The 14099-nt window shown below is 65.1% G+C and overlaps 4 protein-coding genes across 4 annotated transcripts in view; 1 reads left to right on the forward strand and 3 right to left on the reverse strand.

Annotated features, from left to right (window-relative positions):
- Positions 1–1400, forward strand: part of EMIHUDRAFT_463036 (hypothetical protein) — a gene marked incomplete at its 5' end in the record, with an annotated part of 4023 nt that extends 2623 nt beyond the window's left edge. Inside the window, 4 exons of the mRNA XM_005781739.1 lie at positions 208–339; positions 417–509; positions 579–743; positions 942–1400. Of these exons, the coding sequence (XP_005781796.1) occupies positions 208–339; positions 417–509; positions 579–743; positions 942–1061 (510 nt within the window). The 3' untranslated portion in view covers positions 1062–1400. The remainder of the gene's footprint in view (positions 1–207; positions 340–416; positions 510–578; positions 744–941) is intronic.
- Positions 1401–1736: 336 nt separating this feature from the next.
- On the reverse strand, positions 1737–6647 carry EMIHUDRAFT_99778 (hypothetical protein; the record flags this gene model as incomplete). The annotated part of the gene is made up of 9 exons (XM_005781740.1): positions 1737–2061; positions 2117–2300; positions 2603–2653; positions 2998–3126; positions 3197–3249; positions 3433–3480; positions 4074–4248; positions 5785–5854; positions 6210–6647. The coding sequence occupies 9 exons, from the start codon at positions 6645–6647 to the stop codon at positions 1737–1739; spliced, it is 1473 nt and encodes a 490-aa protein (XP_005781797.1).
- Positions 6648–10043: 3396 nt separating this feature from the next.
- Positions 10044–11599, reverse strand: EMIHUDRAFT_353305 (hypothetical protein; the record flags this gene model as incomplete). The annotated part of the gene is made up of 9 exons (XM_005781741.1): positions 10044–10294; positions 10435–10625; positions 10673–10786; positions 10833–10847; positions 11015–11087; positions 11157–11203; positions 11277–11318; positions 11416–11487; positions 11559–11599. Coding segments are annotated over 8 exons (636 nt in total), but the record flags the coding sequence as incomplete, so codon positions are not given.
- A 1164-nt stretch (positions 11600–12763) lies between these two features.
- Positions 12764–13581, reverse strand: EMIHUDRAFT_463038 (hypothetical protein; the record flags this gene model as incomplete). Its single annotated transcript, XM_005781742.1, has 3 exons — positions 13003–13581; positions 12900–12933; positions 12764–12828 (listed from the first exon to the last, which is right to left on the reverse strand). Coding segments are annotated over exons 1-3 (669 nt in total), but the record flags the coding sequence as incomplete, so codon positions are not given.
- Positions 13582–14099: the final 518 nt, after the last annotated feature.

Raw genomic sequence — 14099 nt, forward strand, 5'->3', positions numbered from 1 at the left:
AATCAGCTGAGAGGCAATCAGCCGAGAGACAGCAAGGCTGGCCCCACTCGTGCCCTCTCCCCTCGCCCCTCTCCTCACCACGCCTCGCCCCCCGCCCCCCGCCCCCTCCCCCCCTCACCGCTCTCCCCCTGGACTGCAGCCCGTCCGCACCGGCGGCCTATCCCTCCCTTCAAAGATCAATTGAGCGCCGCTCACTGACGGCTGCAGGCTGTCCGCACCGGCGACCTCGCCGCCTTCCGCGACGCGATGGCGGAGCACGCCGCAGTGTTCGCCGCGGACGGCAACGCCGCGCTCGTGCTGCGGCTGCGGCAGAACGTGATCCGCGCCGGACTCCGCAACGTGCTTGCTCCCTCCCCGACCGCAGGACGTGTCCTCTCCCGTCCCCGCACCGCGCGTCGCCGTCTTCTCCTTCTCAGGTGTCGCTGGCCTACAGCCGCATCCACCTCTCGGACGCCGCGGCGAAGCTCGCCCTCGACACGCCGGGCGACATGGAGTCGATCGCTGCGAAGGCGACGGCTCACGCACTCCTGCCCGAGACCGCCGCACGAGGCCCCAGCCCGAAGGTTGCGACGAGCTAGGCGATCCGCGACGGCGTGATCGACGCCACCATCGACCACGAGGCGGGCGTGCTCATCTCGTCGGGCAGCGCCGACACGTACTCGACCCTCGAGCCGCAGGCGCTTCAGATCAGACTCTCATTCACGCTTCCTCTTTCCACCGACATGCAGCGGGGCTTTCTTTCAGTAGCTCGCAGTGACGAGCCTTAACGAGTCTCGGCTCTTGTGACGCGCCTCAGGCCGCGTACCACAAGCGGATCACCTTTTGCCTCAACCTGCACAACGACGCCGTCAAGGCGCGAGATTCGCCGAGATTGTCCGAGCTCCCAATCTTGCTCCCCTCCCTGGCCACCCCTGCCCCTGCCCCTGCCCCGTACCGCACAGGCGATGTCGTACCCGCCCGACGCGCACAAGGGCGACCTGCCCGACGCGGACGCCATCAAGGAGCGGCAGCGCGAGGAGCAGGAGCTCGCCGAGGCGCTCGCCGAGGAGGACGAGTTCTGAGGTTGAGCTCTGGTGCCTCGCCCTGTGACACGCCCGCTCGTAAGCCGGCTGCCCCTCTCGGACGGGGGAGGCCCGTCCCCCGCCACCGGCTCGACGCCAGAGGGGGGCGAGGAGAGGTTGGACAGCGGGGTGGGCTGGGCCTCGTCCGACGCTGGGCCGGATGGCCGAAGTGGCGGCGCGAGCAGACGGTGCGGCGAGCCCGCGGGCCTCGCTGCGCAGCGCGGGATTGAGTCGCTTGGGGCCACACGCTCCGGGCGCCCGATAGGCAGCTGGGGTGCGGGAAGAAGCGTATATGCAGTCTTGCTCACTTTTTACATCAGCACACAGCAGAAGGGACACACAGCAGAGGCGCAGGCCACAAAAAATAAAAAGCCAGGACCCCCCTAAACACGACTCACGACACACGACCCTCACGAGCGTTCATAGTTCATTGTAGAATTCGGGCTTCGTTTTTGTTTTTCCATCCTTTTACCGCCCGATTCGATTGCGAATTGCGCATTGGATGGATGTGCCGCATATACGCTCATCGTCCTCGTGGTAGAACGCCACCAGCGCTGAGTGTCACAACATTTTGGACTCCGTATGCCAGAGGTGAGCACGAGTTCGCTGCGCGCGTTTTGGCGTATCGCAGTGCGCTCTACTGAGCTGCTCTGCTGCTGTTGCTTCTGCTGCTGGCTAAACTCCGCTGAATGCTGCCCAGCCTCGTGAACCCTGCGAGCCGCCAACCAGCGGGTCCGAGAGCCGCTTCACCAGCCCGCGCATCTCCGTCGCCCACGACGACGGATCGCGCAGAAAGGCCGCCCAGCCCCCTCTCCCGCCCGCCCCCTCCGCTGAGCCCGCCCCGCTCTCCTCGGCCAGTGCCGCGGCCGCGGCATCGAGCAAGTCTTGGACGCGCCAGGCGGGCGGCTCGAAAGGGCCTGCCCACCCTCCCTCGCCTCCCGCGGGGTGGGCGTCGATGTCGTCTGTGCTGACGCGGGTGATGATGTCGTCTGCGCTGAGCCTGCTCACAGCTTGAGGCGGTGAAGAGACGGGGCCGACTCGCCGCAGGCGGGGACGGACGCGCCGAGAGCCTCGAGGCGCGGCGATCCCCCTCCTCCCCTCCCGGGATCTGCTCGCCCAGGTCAAACCACAGCGCCGCTATCTCGTCGAGCACACAGTCCGGCTCGGTTGAGCCCGGCTGCAGGTCCAGCTGCAGGTCCGGCTCCTCCCCCCTCTCTCCCTCGTCGCCCGTGTCCGAGCCTGCACATACACAGGGAGCCGACTCCGGTTACCACGGGGCCACCGTGCAACCCCGCTCTCTCGCCTGGTCGTGCGCGCCCGCTGCGCCGCCCGCTGCGCCGCCCGCTGCGCCGCCCGGGCTCTCCGCCGCCACCAGCGCGGCAGACAAGCGTCCGTGGTCGATAGACAAGCGTCCGTGGTCGACGGGGCAGCCGCGAGGAATGGACAAGTCAGCCATCGGAGCGGAGGCGGCGGCCTGGGAGGCAGGGCACGTGGTAGGCGAGCCTCTTCTCCCGCTGGGCCGCTGCTCGTGCGTGTGGCACCTCGTGCTCGCGTGTGCACCCCCGCGGCTTTGCTGGGTGTGAGAGCAGCACCTTGATCCTTGTGTGGGTGGGTGGGTGGGGGGGGGGGGGAGTTGTGTGTGAGTGAGTGAGTGAGTGAGTGAGCAGTATAAGAGAGAGAGAGAGAGAGAGAGAGAGAGAGAGAGAGAGAGAGAGAGAGAGAGAGCAGTGGCCCCGGCGGGCCTCGTCCGCGGCGCAAGGAGGGACGAGCCAGTGGTCTGTCGCGAAGAGCTGCGGCGGCCGGCCTGTCTCCCACAAGGCCGGGAGGTGTGAAGATGTCTTCCACAGGCCGGGAGGTGTGAAGAGGGAGGTGTGAAGAGGCGCTCTCCGGGAGAGGGGGTCCGAGACGCGAGGGGGCAGCGGCGGCATGCGAGCACCGTTTGGCAGGCAGAACCGCTTGGCGGGGCTCACGCCGCTGTCGAGGGAGGCGGAGGCGAAGGCGAAGGCGGAGGCGGAGGCGGAGGCGGAGGTGAGCGCCTCGTCGTTCAGGTCGTTCGCAAACGGGCCTGCTCGCCGCTGAAGGTGTGAAGAGACGCCGTTCACAAGTGCCGCTCGTCCAATGCGCGGCGCCGGCACCGGCGAGGCTCTCTCTGCCTGCGATGCCTGTCGCGACCTCGCAGTGGCCTCGCCTGAGGGCGGGTCGTGGACATGTCATGGACGTGTCGGACAGGCCTGTGACAACTCGCAGACCAGCGCCCTCGCTTGGCGGGGCTGGCGAGAGTCGCGTCGTCGAGATAGTCGATGAGCTCGCTCAGCTCGGGCTCTGCTAGAAGGAGCGAGAGCTTGTGAGGAGGATGATCGCTCCGCCGCACCGCTGCGAGTACTCTTGAGTCATCGCAGTGAGGCGAGACAAGGCTAACCTGTGTACGCTCACCGCCGGGAAGGGAGGGACAAGGGAGGGAAGGGAAGCAAGGGAGGCAAGACGGGAGGGAAGGGAAGCAAGGGAGCGAGGCACGGGAGGCAAAAGAGGCAAGGCGGGGCGGGGGCTCGCTGCCTCGTCTGTCCGCGTCGGCAGGTGCTGAGGTTGCACTTGTTTCGGACTCGACGGTGGAGAGGCAGGAGACCTAAGGGGGGGGGGGTTAGAGGTGGGGGCAGGGGCAGGGTCAGGGTAGGGGGGGGGGGGGGGACAGTGGAAAGAGGCAAGGCACCCCGGGAGGAGCCGCCGCCGCCGCCGCCGCCGCCGCCGCCGAATTTTCGGCCATCTTCGAGCTGCGCATCGTGATGACCTGCTCGAGTCGAGGGCGCCCACTCTGTGAGGACCAGTCCCAGCACTGAGCTAGAGACGTTGCCCGAGGAACACCCCGAGCCATCTCCGCGTATCTTGAATCCGCACCTCTGTCACATCTCGGCTGGATCTCGGGCCGCACCTCGGCTGTGGGTCTCGGCTGGGTCTCGGCTGGGTCTCGGCTGCATCTCGGCTGGATCTCGGCTGGATCTCGCCCCGATCGAGAACTCCGAGAGGGCGGAGTCGCGCGGGCCTGGCTCTGGGCCTGGCGTCGGGCCTGGCGTCGGGGGCGGGTCGGAGGCGGAGGGGAGGGAGGCGAGGGAGGAGGCGGGCGGGTAGGCGGCGGCGGAGAGCTCGACGAGCCCGACGAAGTAGCGCCCGCCGTGCAGGATGAGGAGCGCGCCTGGGAGGGGGGGGGGGAGGGGGGGAATGGTGAGAGCAGGGCGAGCCCCAGCTGTGCGAGACACACACACACCGAGGGGCGCGACAGGTGCCACCATGTCGACCAAACTCCGCCCGTTCTACTCGCGCGCGCAGCCCGGGCTGCTCCTATGCTTCCACTACGACTGCGTCGAAGGACTGCGACTGCCGCGGCAGTCGAGGAGAGTGCTACTCCAACAAAAGAAGACGACAATGGCGGCGCGCCGCGGCAGTCGAAGAGCGCGTACGAGTGCGAGGTCCGGTCGTAGGCGCGAACAGGCTGGCGGGTGGTACCGCCGAGCACCTGGCAGAGGGGTGGCTGTTGCAGCTGTTGTCATGCACTCTTCTTTGGTGTGTGTGATTCAGGTCTGGCATGCGACCGCCGAGCACCCGGAGGGAGGGGGATTCGAATCAACTCCGTGGCGGTGGGTGTGGTGGTGGGCGGCGCGTGTTGCGCTGGTCGCCTCGTCTGGGACGCAAGAGCGGAAGAGCTCGCCTGAGAGCGAGAGAAGAGCGACACGGCAGGGTCAAGACTGGTGAGTGACGAAGGTCAGGGGCGGGAGAGAGCTCGCCCTCGCCGTGTCACTACTATACGACTGTGACTGCGACTGCGACGACACTACGACTACCGCTACCCTCCGTCTACACTACCCTACTGCTGTGCACACTACCCACTGCTACTGGCCGCTCGCCGTAGAGCCGCCGGATGAGAGGCATGTCCTACGGTACAGCGCCACCACGCCACTCGAGAGGAGCTGTACCTCGAGAGGAGGGCAGTTTCTGCGCCCAGCGCGGGCAGCGGGTGGCGAGGTGCGTGCCTCGCGGTGGACGAAGAGCGAGTTGATCTGGGGATGGGGATGATGAGGGTATCAGAACGAGGGCGCGTTGAGGTCGGGAACTCAGGGGATGGGTCAGTATGCTGAGATGCGTGTGTCAGTGTGTGTGTGAGTGATTGAGCGTGTGTGTGTGTGCGTGCGTGCGTGCGTGCGTGTGTGTGTGTGTGTGTGTGTGTGTGTGTGTGTGTGTGTGTGTGTGTGTGTGTGTGTGTGTGTGTGTGTGTGTGTGTGTGTGTCAGTGTGTGTGTGTGTGTGTGTGTGTGTGTGTGTGTGTGTGTCAGTGTGTGTGTGAGTGATTGAGCGTGTGTGTGTGTGTGTGCGTGTGTGTGTGTGTGTGTGAGTGAGTGTGTGTGTGAGAGAGAGAGAGTGTGTGAGTGTGAGTGTGTGTGTGTGTGTGTGAGTGAGTGAGTGAGCGTGGTGAGTGGTCCTCCTCTGCTGTGCGAGGTTGCCTCAAGGGCGGACGAGTCGAACGCCCTGTACATCTCCGCGGTGGTGGCGAAGGAGCGCTCGAAGGCCTGCGGGCGGCGCGAGGGGGGTGGACAGGCCCTCGGGCAGCCCTCACGTCTCTCCTCTGCTCTGCCTCGCTCGGCGGAGGAGAGGTGGTGCGCCTCGTTGGCGTGCTGCTACTGCTGCTGCTGCTACTGCTGCTACTGCCACCACACTGGGATACCACACTGGGATACCACACTGGGATACCACACTGGGAGCCTCGTTGGCGTGGAAGCTGGCCACGCCGTCGCGCCGCACGCGCACCTATTGGACGCGTCCTGGACACGTCACGCGGCCGTGTCGAGGAGCCGTCCCGCCACGCGCCGCAAACAGACGTTGACGTACGTCCCTTCCTCCGCCGCCAGCTTGCGCGCGAAGAAGGGCGGGAGCCCGTCGCCGCACCCGACAGGGGAAGGGGTTTGGCTTAGACACTCGCTCAGCACGTCGTCGAGGGGGATGTCGTGGTGACTGCGCAGAGCCGCTCGTGTCAAGAGACGCTGTTCGCAGTGTCTGTGGCTCAAGGGGCGGTGCGGCGTGCCGGCAGAGCGCCGCCACAAACTCGATCAGCTCGAAGGTGCCTCGCCGGCGGGCGGTCGTGGCTATCGCTCGCAGCACGTACCTGCGCAAAGAGCAGCAAGGGAGGGGAAGGGTGTTCGTCGCCCCAAAGCAGAGCGGTGGGCATCGCCGCCACGGGCATACGGCCATCGCGGGGCGGCGCGCGCCGAGCCGCGAGCGGCGATGCGCCCGGCGAGAGGACGTACGAGAGGGTCTCTGTCGCGGAGGAGGTTGTGGTGCCGGGGATCTGCTGCAGCGCGCGAGTCACGAGTGGACTCGGGGCGACATTGAGGAGGAGTCCGCCCCCGGCTGCGGTCTTGGCCTTGCGCGGCGCCCTCGGCTTGGGGACGGCCGACGGCGCGGGCACGCAGTCAAAGCCGAGCCGGGCACAGCGGTCGCACTTGCGGGCGATGGGGCCGTCGGGCCATTGGCCCGGGTCGAAGTTGACGCACTTGGACTTTGTGGACTTACAACGCACACAGACGCGCGTCGGCGGTGGCATCGCGGTGCTGCAAAACCTGCCGGTGCCATCTATCAGACGCTCCCCCAAAAATTGCGCGTGTTCGACGCCCACGGGTCCCGGGGGGTCGGAGGGGTTGCGAGAGGTGAGTGTGAGTGTGTCACACTGCGAGAGGGCTATTTTTTGTTTGAATTCTGGAGGCCGTTCAAACATGTAACGTGCGTTCCACGTGCCCGTCCCCAGCAAGGACAACATGCTAGCCCAGCAGGCCGCTCCCACCGCCGCCCGCGGCGGAGGCAAGGCGGCAAAGGGTGGCAAGGGCGGCGGCAAGGGCAAGGGTTGTGGCCGTGTGGCGCACCAGACCCACTTTGCGCCGCCGCCCTCAACGCCCGAGCAAAGGCGGGGACCTGTCTGTCCACTCCCCAGCCCTAGCTTGGCACAGGCGACAAAAAACAAAACAAAAACTTTTTTTCCGCGTCAGTGATCACCCCCTCGGCCTCGCCACCGCACCCCCTTTTGGCAGTGTTAAGTGCCAGTGCGCGCCAATAAATAAATAGAGCAGGCATCTCCAGGCGAGATGGGCGACGCACGAACACAGAGGCACAGCGCGCACCCCGCCCCGCTCGCAGGGCGTGCATCACACAGATTCGTGCCTTTTCTTTTGGCAGCCGGGCACTCGGTGTCATCAAGGGGACAGCGGCCACATTCCAGGGCTCGATCGATTGTGGCAGACCACCCCCTGACTGTCCAAAATGTTGTCGTGTTGGCGGGGAACTTGTTTCTCTTTTCCCGAAAGGCGCCTGATCCATCGTTAAAAAGAGACCCAGGTCCCCGCGATCTCACGTTGGCCGAGATATGCCCGCCGCGCTGAGACGGACGAGAAGGCAGTAAGAGACGGCTGTGAGACGGAAGTGAGACGGAGTGATGGGCCTGAGACTTCTTGCGATCTATTGAGACACGCTGAGACGCTGAGAGTGAGACAGGGTGACAGGGACGAATTCACGTGAGACTGAGACGAATCAACGTGATGCCCAGACGTCCTTCCGGTGCCCTCAGACGCTCCCATAAAAAAATGAAAGAGGGGTGCGCGTGGCGGGTGGCGGTGTGCTGCGCTTGAAGCCTTGAAGTCACGAAGGCGCCGATGTGAAGGCGCCGATGTGAAGGCGCCGATGTGAAGGCGTCGATGTGAAGGCGCCGATGTTTAACACACCTCGCTTCCCCGGGTACAGACCCATGGTCCGCCGCGGTCTCACGTTGGCCGAGGCACATCGAATGGCTCGGAAGGAGGGCACAGCGCTGGTCCTCAGCCCCACGAACGCGACAGGCTTCAAGTGCGTGGAGTATGAGGTTTTGAGGAAGCGGTTCCGCGTGCGGGTGACTATCGACAAGCGGAAAACGGCTACACTCGGTCGCTTCGACACGGCTCACGAGGCGGCGCTCCACTACGCCCGATCAAAGTATGGCCGCGCGAACGCGACAAAGCAGACAAAAACGAAGTCAAAGCAGACGCAGCGGGAACGCCCTCTCACCGCCACCGCCAAGGCCGCCCCCCCTTGCCCCACCACTTTGTGTGTGTGGAGAAATTTACCTTACCTTACCTTACCTTACCTTAGGCTGTCCGGCAGGCAAGCGATGACGGCCTCCTGCTCATCCGGAGCACGAGCGCGAGCGGCTTCAAGGGCGTGTACGTCGACACGCGCTCAGGCGGTTTTGTGGCGTCTGGGGTAGCTTCGGGGAGGCGCGTCCACCTTGGGACCTTCAAAATCGCCCACGAGGCCGCCCTCGCGTATGCCCGCTTCGAGGCGGCGATGGAGTCGGAGTCGGAGTTGGTCGACGACGCATCAGAGTTTGCCGTGGGCGATCGCGTTCGCGTCTTGTTCATCAAACCGCCACGCTTCTACCCGGGAAAGGTCGCCGCGGTGGAGTCCAAGTTCGTCTACCGGATTCATTTCGACGATGGCGATGTCTTCAACGTGGACTGCCGGAAGCTGGTGATCGAGGACGGCGCGGAGGACATGGTGGAGGATGGGGAGGAGGGCGGTGGCGAAGAGGGGGTGGAGGTCGAGTCGCAGCGGCAGCGGCAGCGGCGCGAAAGGATCGAGCGTCGCACGGCCGCACAGCAGGCGACTGAGCAGATGGGAGCGCGCCCGTGACTAATATTATGGCGTACCCCGCGTAAGTCGTCCCTGTGCTCACCCGACGTCGATCCGGCGTGTCGTCCCTGGCAGGCGCGCGAGGCCGACGCTGAGGAGGAGGCGGCGGCGGTGGCGGCGGCGGCGGCGGCGGCGGCGGCGGCGGCGGCGGCGGCGGCGGAGGAGGAGGAGGAGGAGGAGGAGGAGGAGGAGGAGGAGGAGGAAGGCAACGGCGAGGAGGAGGAGGAGAAGGAGGAGAAGGAGGAGGAGGGGGAGGAGGAGGAGGAGGAAGAGGAGGAGGAGGAGGAAGAGGAGGTGATTGCTGAGGTGGAAAGCGGGGGCGGGGAGGAGACGCAGGACGAGGACACGCCCCAGGAGGAGGCAGGCGCCGCGGGAGGAGAGCCGATGCCACTTGTGGAGTCGCCGCAGGAGGCGCCGGAGGACGAGCAGATTGACCGCGCCGATGTCGTGCTGCGGACCGTCGAGAAGCTCAAGCGCCTGAGCCGCTTCCAGAGCACCGCGGACCTCGCTACCGTCCCTGCCCTCGACCAGATGGAGCGCAACTTCTACGGCGTGGTGCGCGAGCGACGCGTTTTAGCATTTTGTAGAGGTTCCGCCCTCTACTAGACGTGTGAGCTAACACAGACCCTGGAGCGTAATGGACACCGGCCCACAAGGAGAGAGCGTCAGTCACCTGTCCCTCCTCGCATTCGGCATAGGTCAAGCAGGGGCCTGTCCCACAGCGGGTGCACGCGCTGCGATTCGACCTCGGGCTCTAGAGCTTGCCTCGGGGGTCGAGACTAGCCCGTGCGACTTGCCTTCCTAGCTTCCTCGGGTTGGGGTGGTGGTGGTTGGGTGGTTATGGTGGTATCGGGCTCGTGGTAATTTGGAGGATGAGCCTCCCCCATCGTGACACACGTAAGAGACGTTGGTCTAGTATCTGCACACTGTGTGGTGTGTCTGCGCGGTGCGCTTCTGTAGAGTGGGTTTGGCGTTAACGCTTCGCGTTAGAGTCTCGTGAGTGGAGAATGAGGTTTGAGCATTGAGGGGGGTGTCACGGCGCGCAGTGTGTTTTGCCACACGACAGCGGCGTGGCAGCGAGCGCGCGCGCAGACCACCGTCGACACTCCGGAGTGACCAGTGTCCCACGGCCGCAAAAACTTTTGAAAAACACGGGGGTCGAGGCGCGAAACCGAATAAGGTCGAAAGCAAAATATCTGTCCATGACCATGTGTTGACTGCATGTGAATCTGTGTGGCGCGGCGCGCGGCGAGTTTGTGCGTCGGCTTCTATCAGAAGTAAGACTAAGTCGTACAGAGCCGTAGTAACGTAAAAAGAGGCAAACTCATCCTCTGGTGGAGAAGGGTTTGCAGCGCTCTGCCGCTTCTCTACTCTCGAAAACTCCGTCAGCTGCCATTGTATCAGCTGGTGGACTATCTTGTTCACGGGGCCCCGTGAGAGCTGCGCGGGTAGTCTCACATGATCTGCTTCCCGATGAGAGCGTACCTCCCAACGGAGCGTAGCCTCATCTCCTTGGCCTCTTCCTCGAGCGCCGCGCTGCCGGAGACAGGGACGAGCGGTCAGAGACAGGGACGAGCGGTCAGGAGACAGGGACGAGCGGTCAGGAGACAGGGACGAGCGGTCAGGCGCGGGCCGGGGGAGGGCGGCGAGGCGAGGGTGTGTGGACGGACGGTCACGATGTTGGGTGTGGGTGTGTGGGTGTGTGGGCGGGGGGGCGTAGTCGCCTTCCGCCCGTCCGCTCGATGTGGAGAGTGGCGAAGCCGAGCACGGCGATGGAGATGAGCAGCTTGAGCGCGCAGAAGAGGAGCCAGGTGAGCAGCAGCAGCAGCGGGCCCGACGAGTGGTGGAGCGCGAGGGTCGGGAGGACCTTAACGTCAGTTGATATGCATGAACATGAAGTGCTTTGCCTGGCACTGTGATCGCGAGGGTCGGGAGGGCCTCGTTCCCGAAGACGCGTATGGCGAGGCAAAAGAGCGGCAGCGGCACGAAGCCCATCCTGGCGGCGGACGGTAAGCAATGAGACAGTGACTGATGAATGCGTGAATGGACCACCGAAGCCCCTCCTGGCGGCGACGTTGGCGAGCGGCTCCTGCGTGAGGAGGCGGCGGTGGCGGTGAGGTGGCCGAGTCGGCCCACGGGGAGGGGAGTGCCGTGGATTGGTTCCGGTGCTGCTTCCCGCGTTGTGGTGTGTGTGGCGGTGAGGCACTGCGGAAGGGGCTTCGGCTATAGGTGCAAAGAGTTGGCGCTTCCTCCCACTCGCTCCTGCGTGGTGGCGGAGGCCGCGGTGTCGGCGCAGAGGATGCGCGTGAACTTTGCGTACACGTCCGGCCTAGTGGGGCAGCAGAGAGGGCGCCGGTCCGGAGGAGGAGAGGGGCCTCGCGCGAGCGTGTGTCGACACCGCATGCGGTTGAACTTCGTGACAAAGGCGTGCTTGATCCAGTCCACCTGAGGGAGGAGCGGCCCCCGGCTGGTCAGAGGACGGGCTCGCTCGCAGGGCGTGCTTGAGAGCCAGTCTCACCATGATCTCGCAGACGCAGATCATCAAAAAGGCGTGCGAGACCTGGCCGAGACGAGGTTGGGCGAGATTGGGGCGAGATCAGCGGAGATGAGCCGAGGTCAGCCGAGACGCGGGTCGGCAGGGAGGCGCGTGGCGTCACCTCGTGCAGCCGCGCCGCAGTGAGCTCTTCCTTTTGGACAAAGACGAACTGGACGAGGACGATGAGCAGGTACCTGGCGAGGGGGTGAGGTGTGTTAGCGGCGCGCGTCTCCTCCCGGCAGGGAGAGGAGGGTGAGCAGGCACATGGACAGGTTGAAGCGCTCGACCGCGTCCGCGCAGGAGACCTGGCGAGGAGCAGAGGCAGCAGAGCTGCTCTCAGACGCAGGGGGACGAGGCATGGTGGGGCGGGGGGATGCGCACGAGGCCTGGAAGAGGTTCTCCGCCTCGCACCGCTTGAAGACGTTCGTCTTGAGCTCGGTGAAGTTGTTCGAGATGAGGAGGGTGAGCAGCACGTTGGAGTTCGAGTTGATGGCGACCGAGAGGGCGACGGCTTGGTAGAAGAGGACGAGGGTGTGGGCGGTCAGGTAGCCGTACGCCACCAGCAGGTCGAGCGCCATCTCTCCGCGCCAGCCGCGCGCGTGCGAGCTCGCCGAGGCGTAGAGCGCCTCGAGGCGGTCAGAGCCAGGGTCAGCTCAGGGCAGGGCGAGGGGGTCAAGGTCAGGGTTCGGGTCAGGGCAGAGCGCCTCATCAGGTCGTGTGGGTCGTGTGGCTATGATTCTGGTAACGGTGGGCAATGAATGCTATGATTCTGGTAACGGTTGGACATGAGTGCCGATGGCGATGTGGCGCCTCGAGGATGTCCTGCCCAAAGGAGGAGCAGAGCTTGTCGAAGATCTCGAGGCTCGAGAAGACGACGTAGAGCTTCATCACCTGAGGAGCCATCCCCCCCCCCGATCTCATGACTGACTCAGGCCTCGAGGCACGACACGCACATGTCCCTCGCCGACTGGTTGCGGACGTTGTGGTACGCCTGAGACATTGCGACCCCCGGCACGATTCGGTACTCACAAAGAAGTGTGAGCAGTTAAGAGCTGGTTCCGCCTGAGACATTGCGATGCCCGGCACGAGGAGGAGAGAGCCGGACACGAGCGAGATGAGCAGCACCTGAGGCCAGTCACCCAAGGGTTAATGATTGGTGAATGAAAGGACACGAGCGAGAGGAGCGGCACCTGAGGCCAGTCACCCAAGGGTTAATGATTGGTGAATGAAAGGACACGAGCGAGAGGAGCGGCACCTGAGAGGTTGTGCAACCAATCAGAGAGGGCGGGGCGGGCAGCCGGGGGCTCGAGGGAAGCAGCGCCCGCAGCGCGTCTCGCCGCTGCGACGGGGAGAGCGATCGCGACTCGCGGCCGAGTCGCTGCGCGGCCTAAGGAGTCCAACAGCCGTGCCACTGCTCCGCTCGCCTCTCCGCTTGCAGAGGTCGGTGCGGTCGGAGGGTGGCTTGCCGCGAAAAGGACGCGGATGGGGAGGAAGGTGCACTGGTCGATGAAGGCGTCGACGCAGGCGAGGTAGCCTGTGCGGTGCAGACCGGGTTGGAGAGAAGACAGGAGGTGGGCGGTCTCAGCAGCCCACGCAAGGTTTGGCCGAAGAGGAGAAGCGGCTCGAGGTTCCGCGGCACCTGAAGCAAGTGCTGTCAATTTGAGCACCATCGCCCTTCCTCCTCTGCGAGTAGCAGCAGTAGCGCCGCCTGGAAGAAGTTGTAGATGCCCTCGCGCCGCCGCTGCGCGTCCTGCTCCGAAGCAGACTCGCTCCGGTACACCATCGCCTGCGCGCTGTCCGAGCCGAGCTGCCCCCCGAGGAAGGCGAGCAGGCCGCCGCCGCCGCCCGCCCTGCGCCGCTGGTCCACCATGGGAGCGGGGAGCCGCATGTCGGCGGGGCAGGTCGCGGAGGCCGGGATCGAGCTGCCCGCCTTTGGGATCGAGCAGCGCAGGCCTGGCGACCGCTCGGACCCCTTCAGGAGCGGAGACCGGTCGGACGGGCGCGAGGCCGCGCTCGCACCGCAGCCTTCCGCCAGCGCTGCTGCCCGCTGCTGCCTGCTGGCACGGGAGCCGCCGGACGTGCTGCGCGGCGAGAGCTGTTCGTCGGCGCTCCTGCTGGACGACGCCTCGGAGGCGACGCCGCGGCTGGGCGATGAAGGCAGCGAGAGGCGTGGCGACTCCTCAGGCGACGCGGCCACCGGCGGCACAGAGAGCTTGAGCTCGGGCACCGGAGGAGGGTAGCGCGTCGGAGGCTCGGGTGGCGTCGGTGGCGTCGCCATGCACACTGAAATAAAAACAACGGCGAACCTCAAAAAGACTACGGCACGAAAGAAAGAGAAGGGCGCTCGCGGGAGTGATGACGAGTGAACTACAGGTAGTGGGGAAGGCAGCCTCGATTGCCATACAGACATGGGTGCGAAACAACGACAAGACCAAGGCACGGGCAGAACGAGAGAAGAATATATAGGGTGGATAAAGCGCCTGTTCACGGCATGGAGGGTGAGCCACACCGAACGTACCGAGCGAAGAGCCGAGCGGAAGGAGGACGGGGAAGATGACTCAGAGGAGGACGAACCAGTGGAAATTCAGTTGTCAGATGTCACGATGCATCCGAAGGGGACCCCAGCGCCGGCATCATCCGTAGAGGCACGAGTGTTCGAAGAGAGAGTGGACCTGAGCAACGATATGACTTGGCGGCAAATGATTGGAGTGGGAGTCAGAAATGTGGTCCTTGCGCGAGGGGAGCTCGATAGACTTGAGGGGCCAGGATACGCCGCGAGGAGGACGGAGTTGCGCCGAAAGGCGG

This window comes from Emiliania huxleyi (genome assembly GCF_000372725.1).
Source record: "Emiliania huxleyi CCMP1516 chromosome Unknown EMIHUscaffold_20, whole genome shotgun sequence".
Classification (NCBI taxonomy): domain Eukaryota; phylum Haptophyta; order Isochrysidales; family Noelaerhabdaceae; genus Emiliania; species Emiliania huxleyi.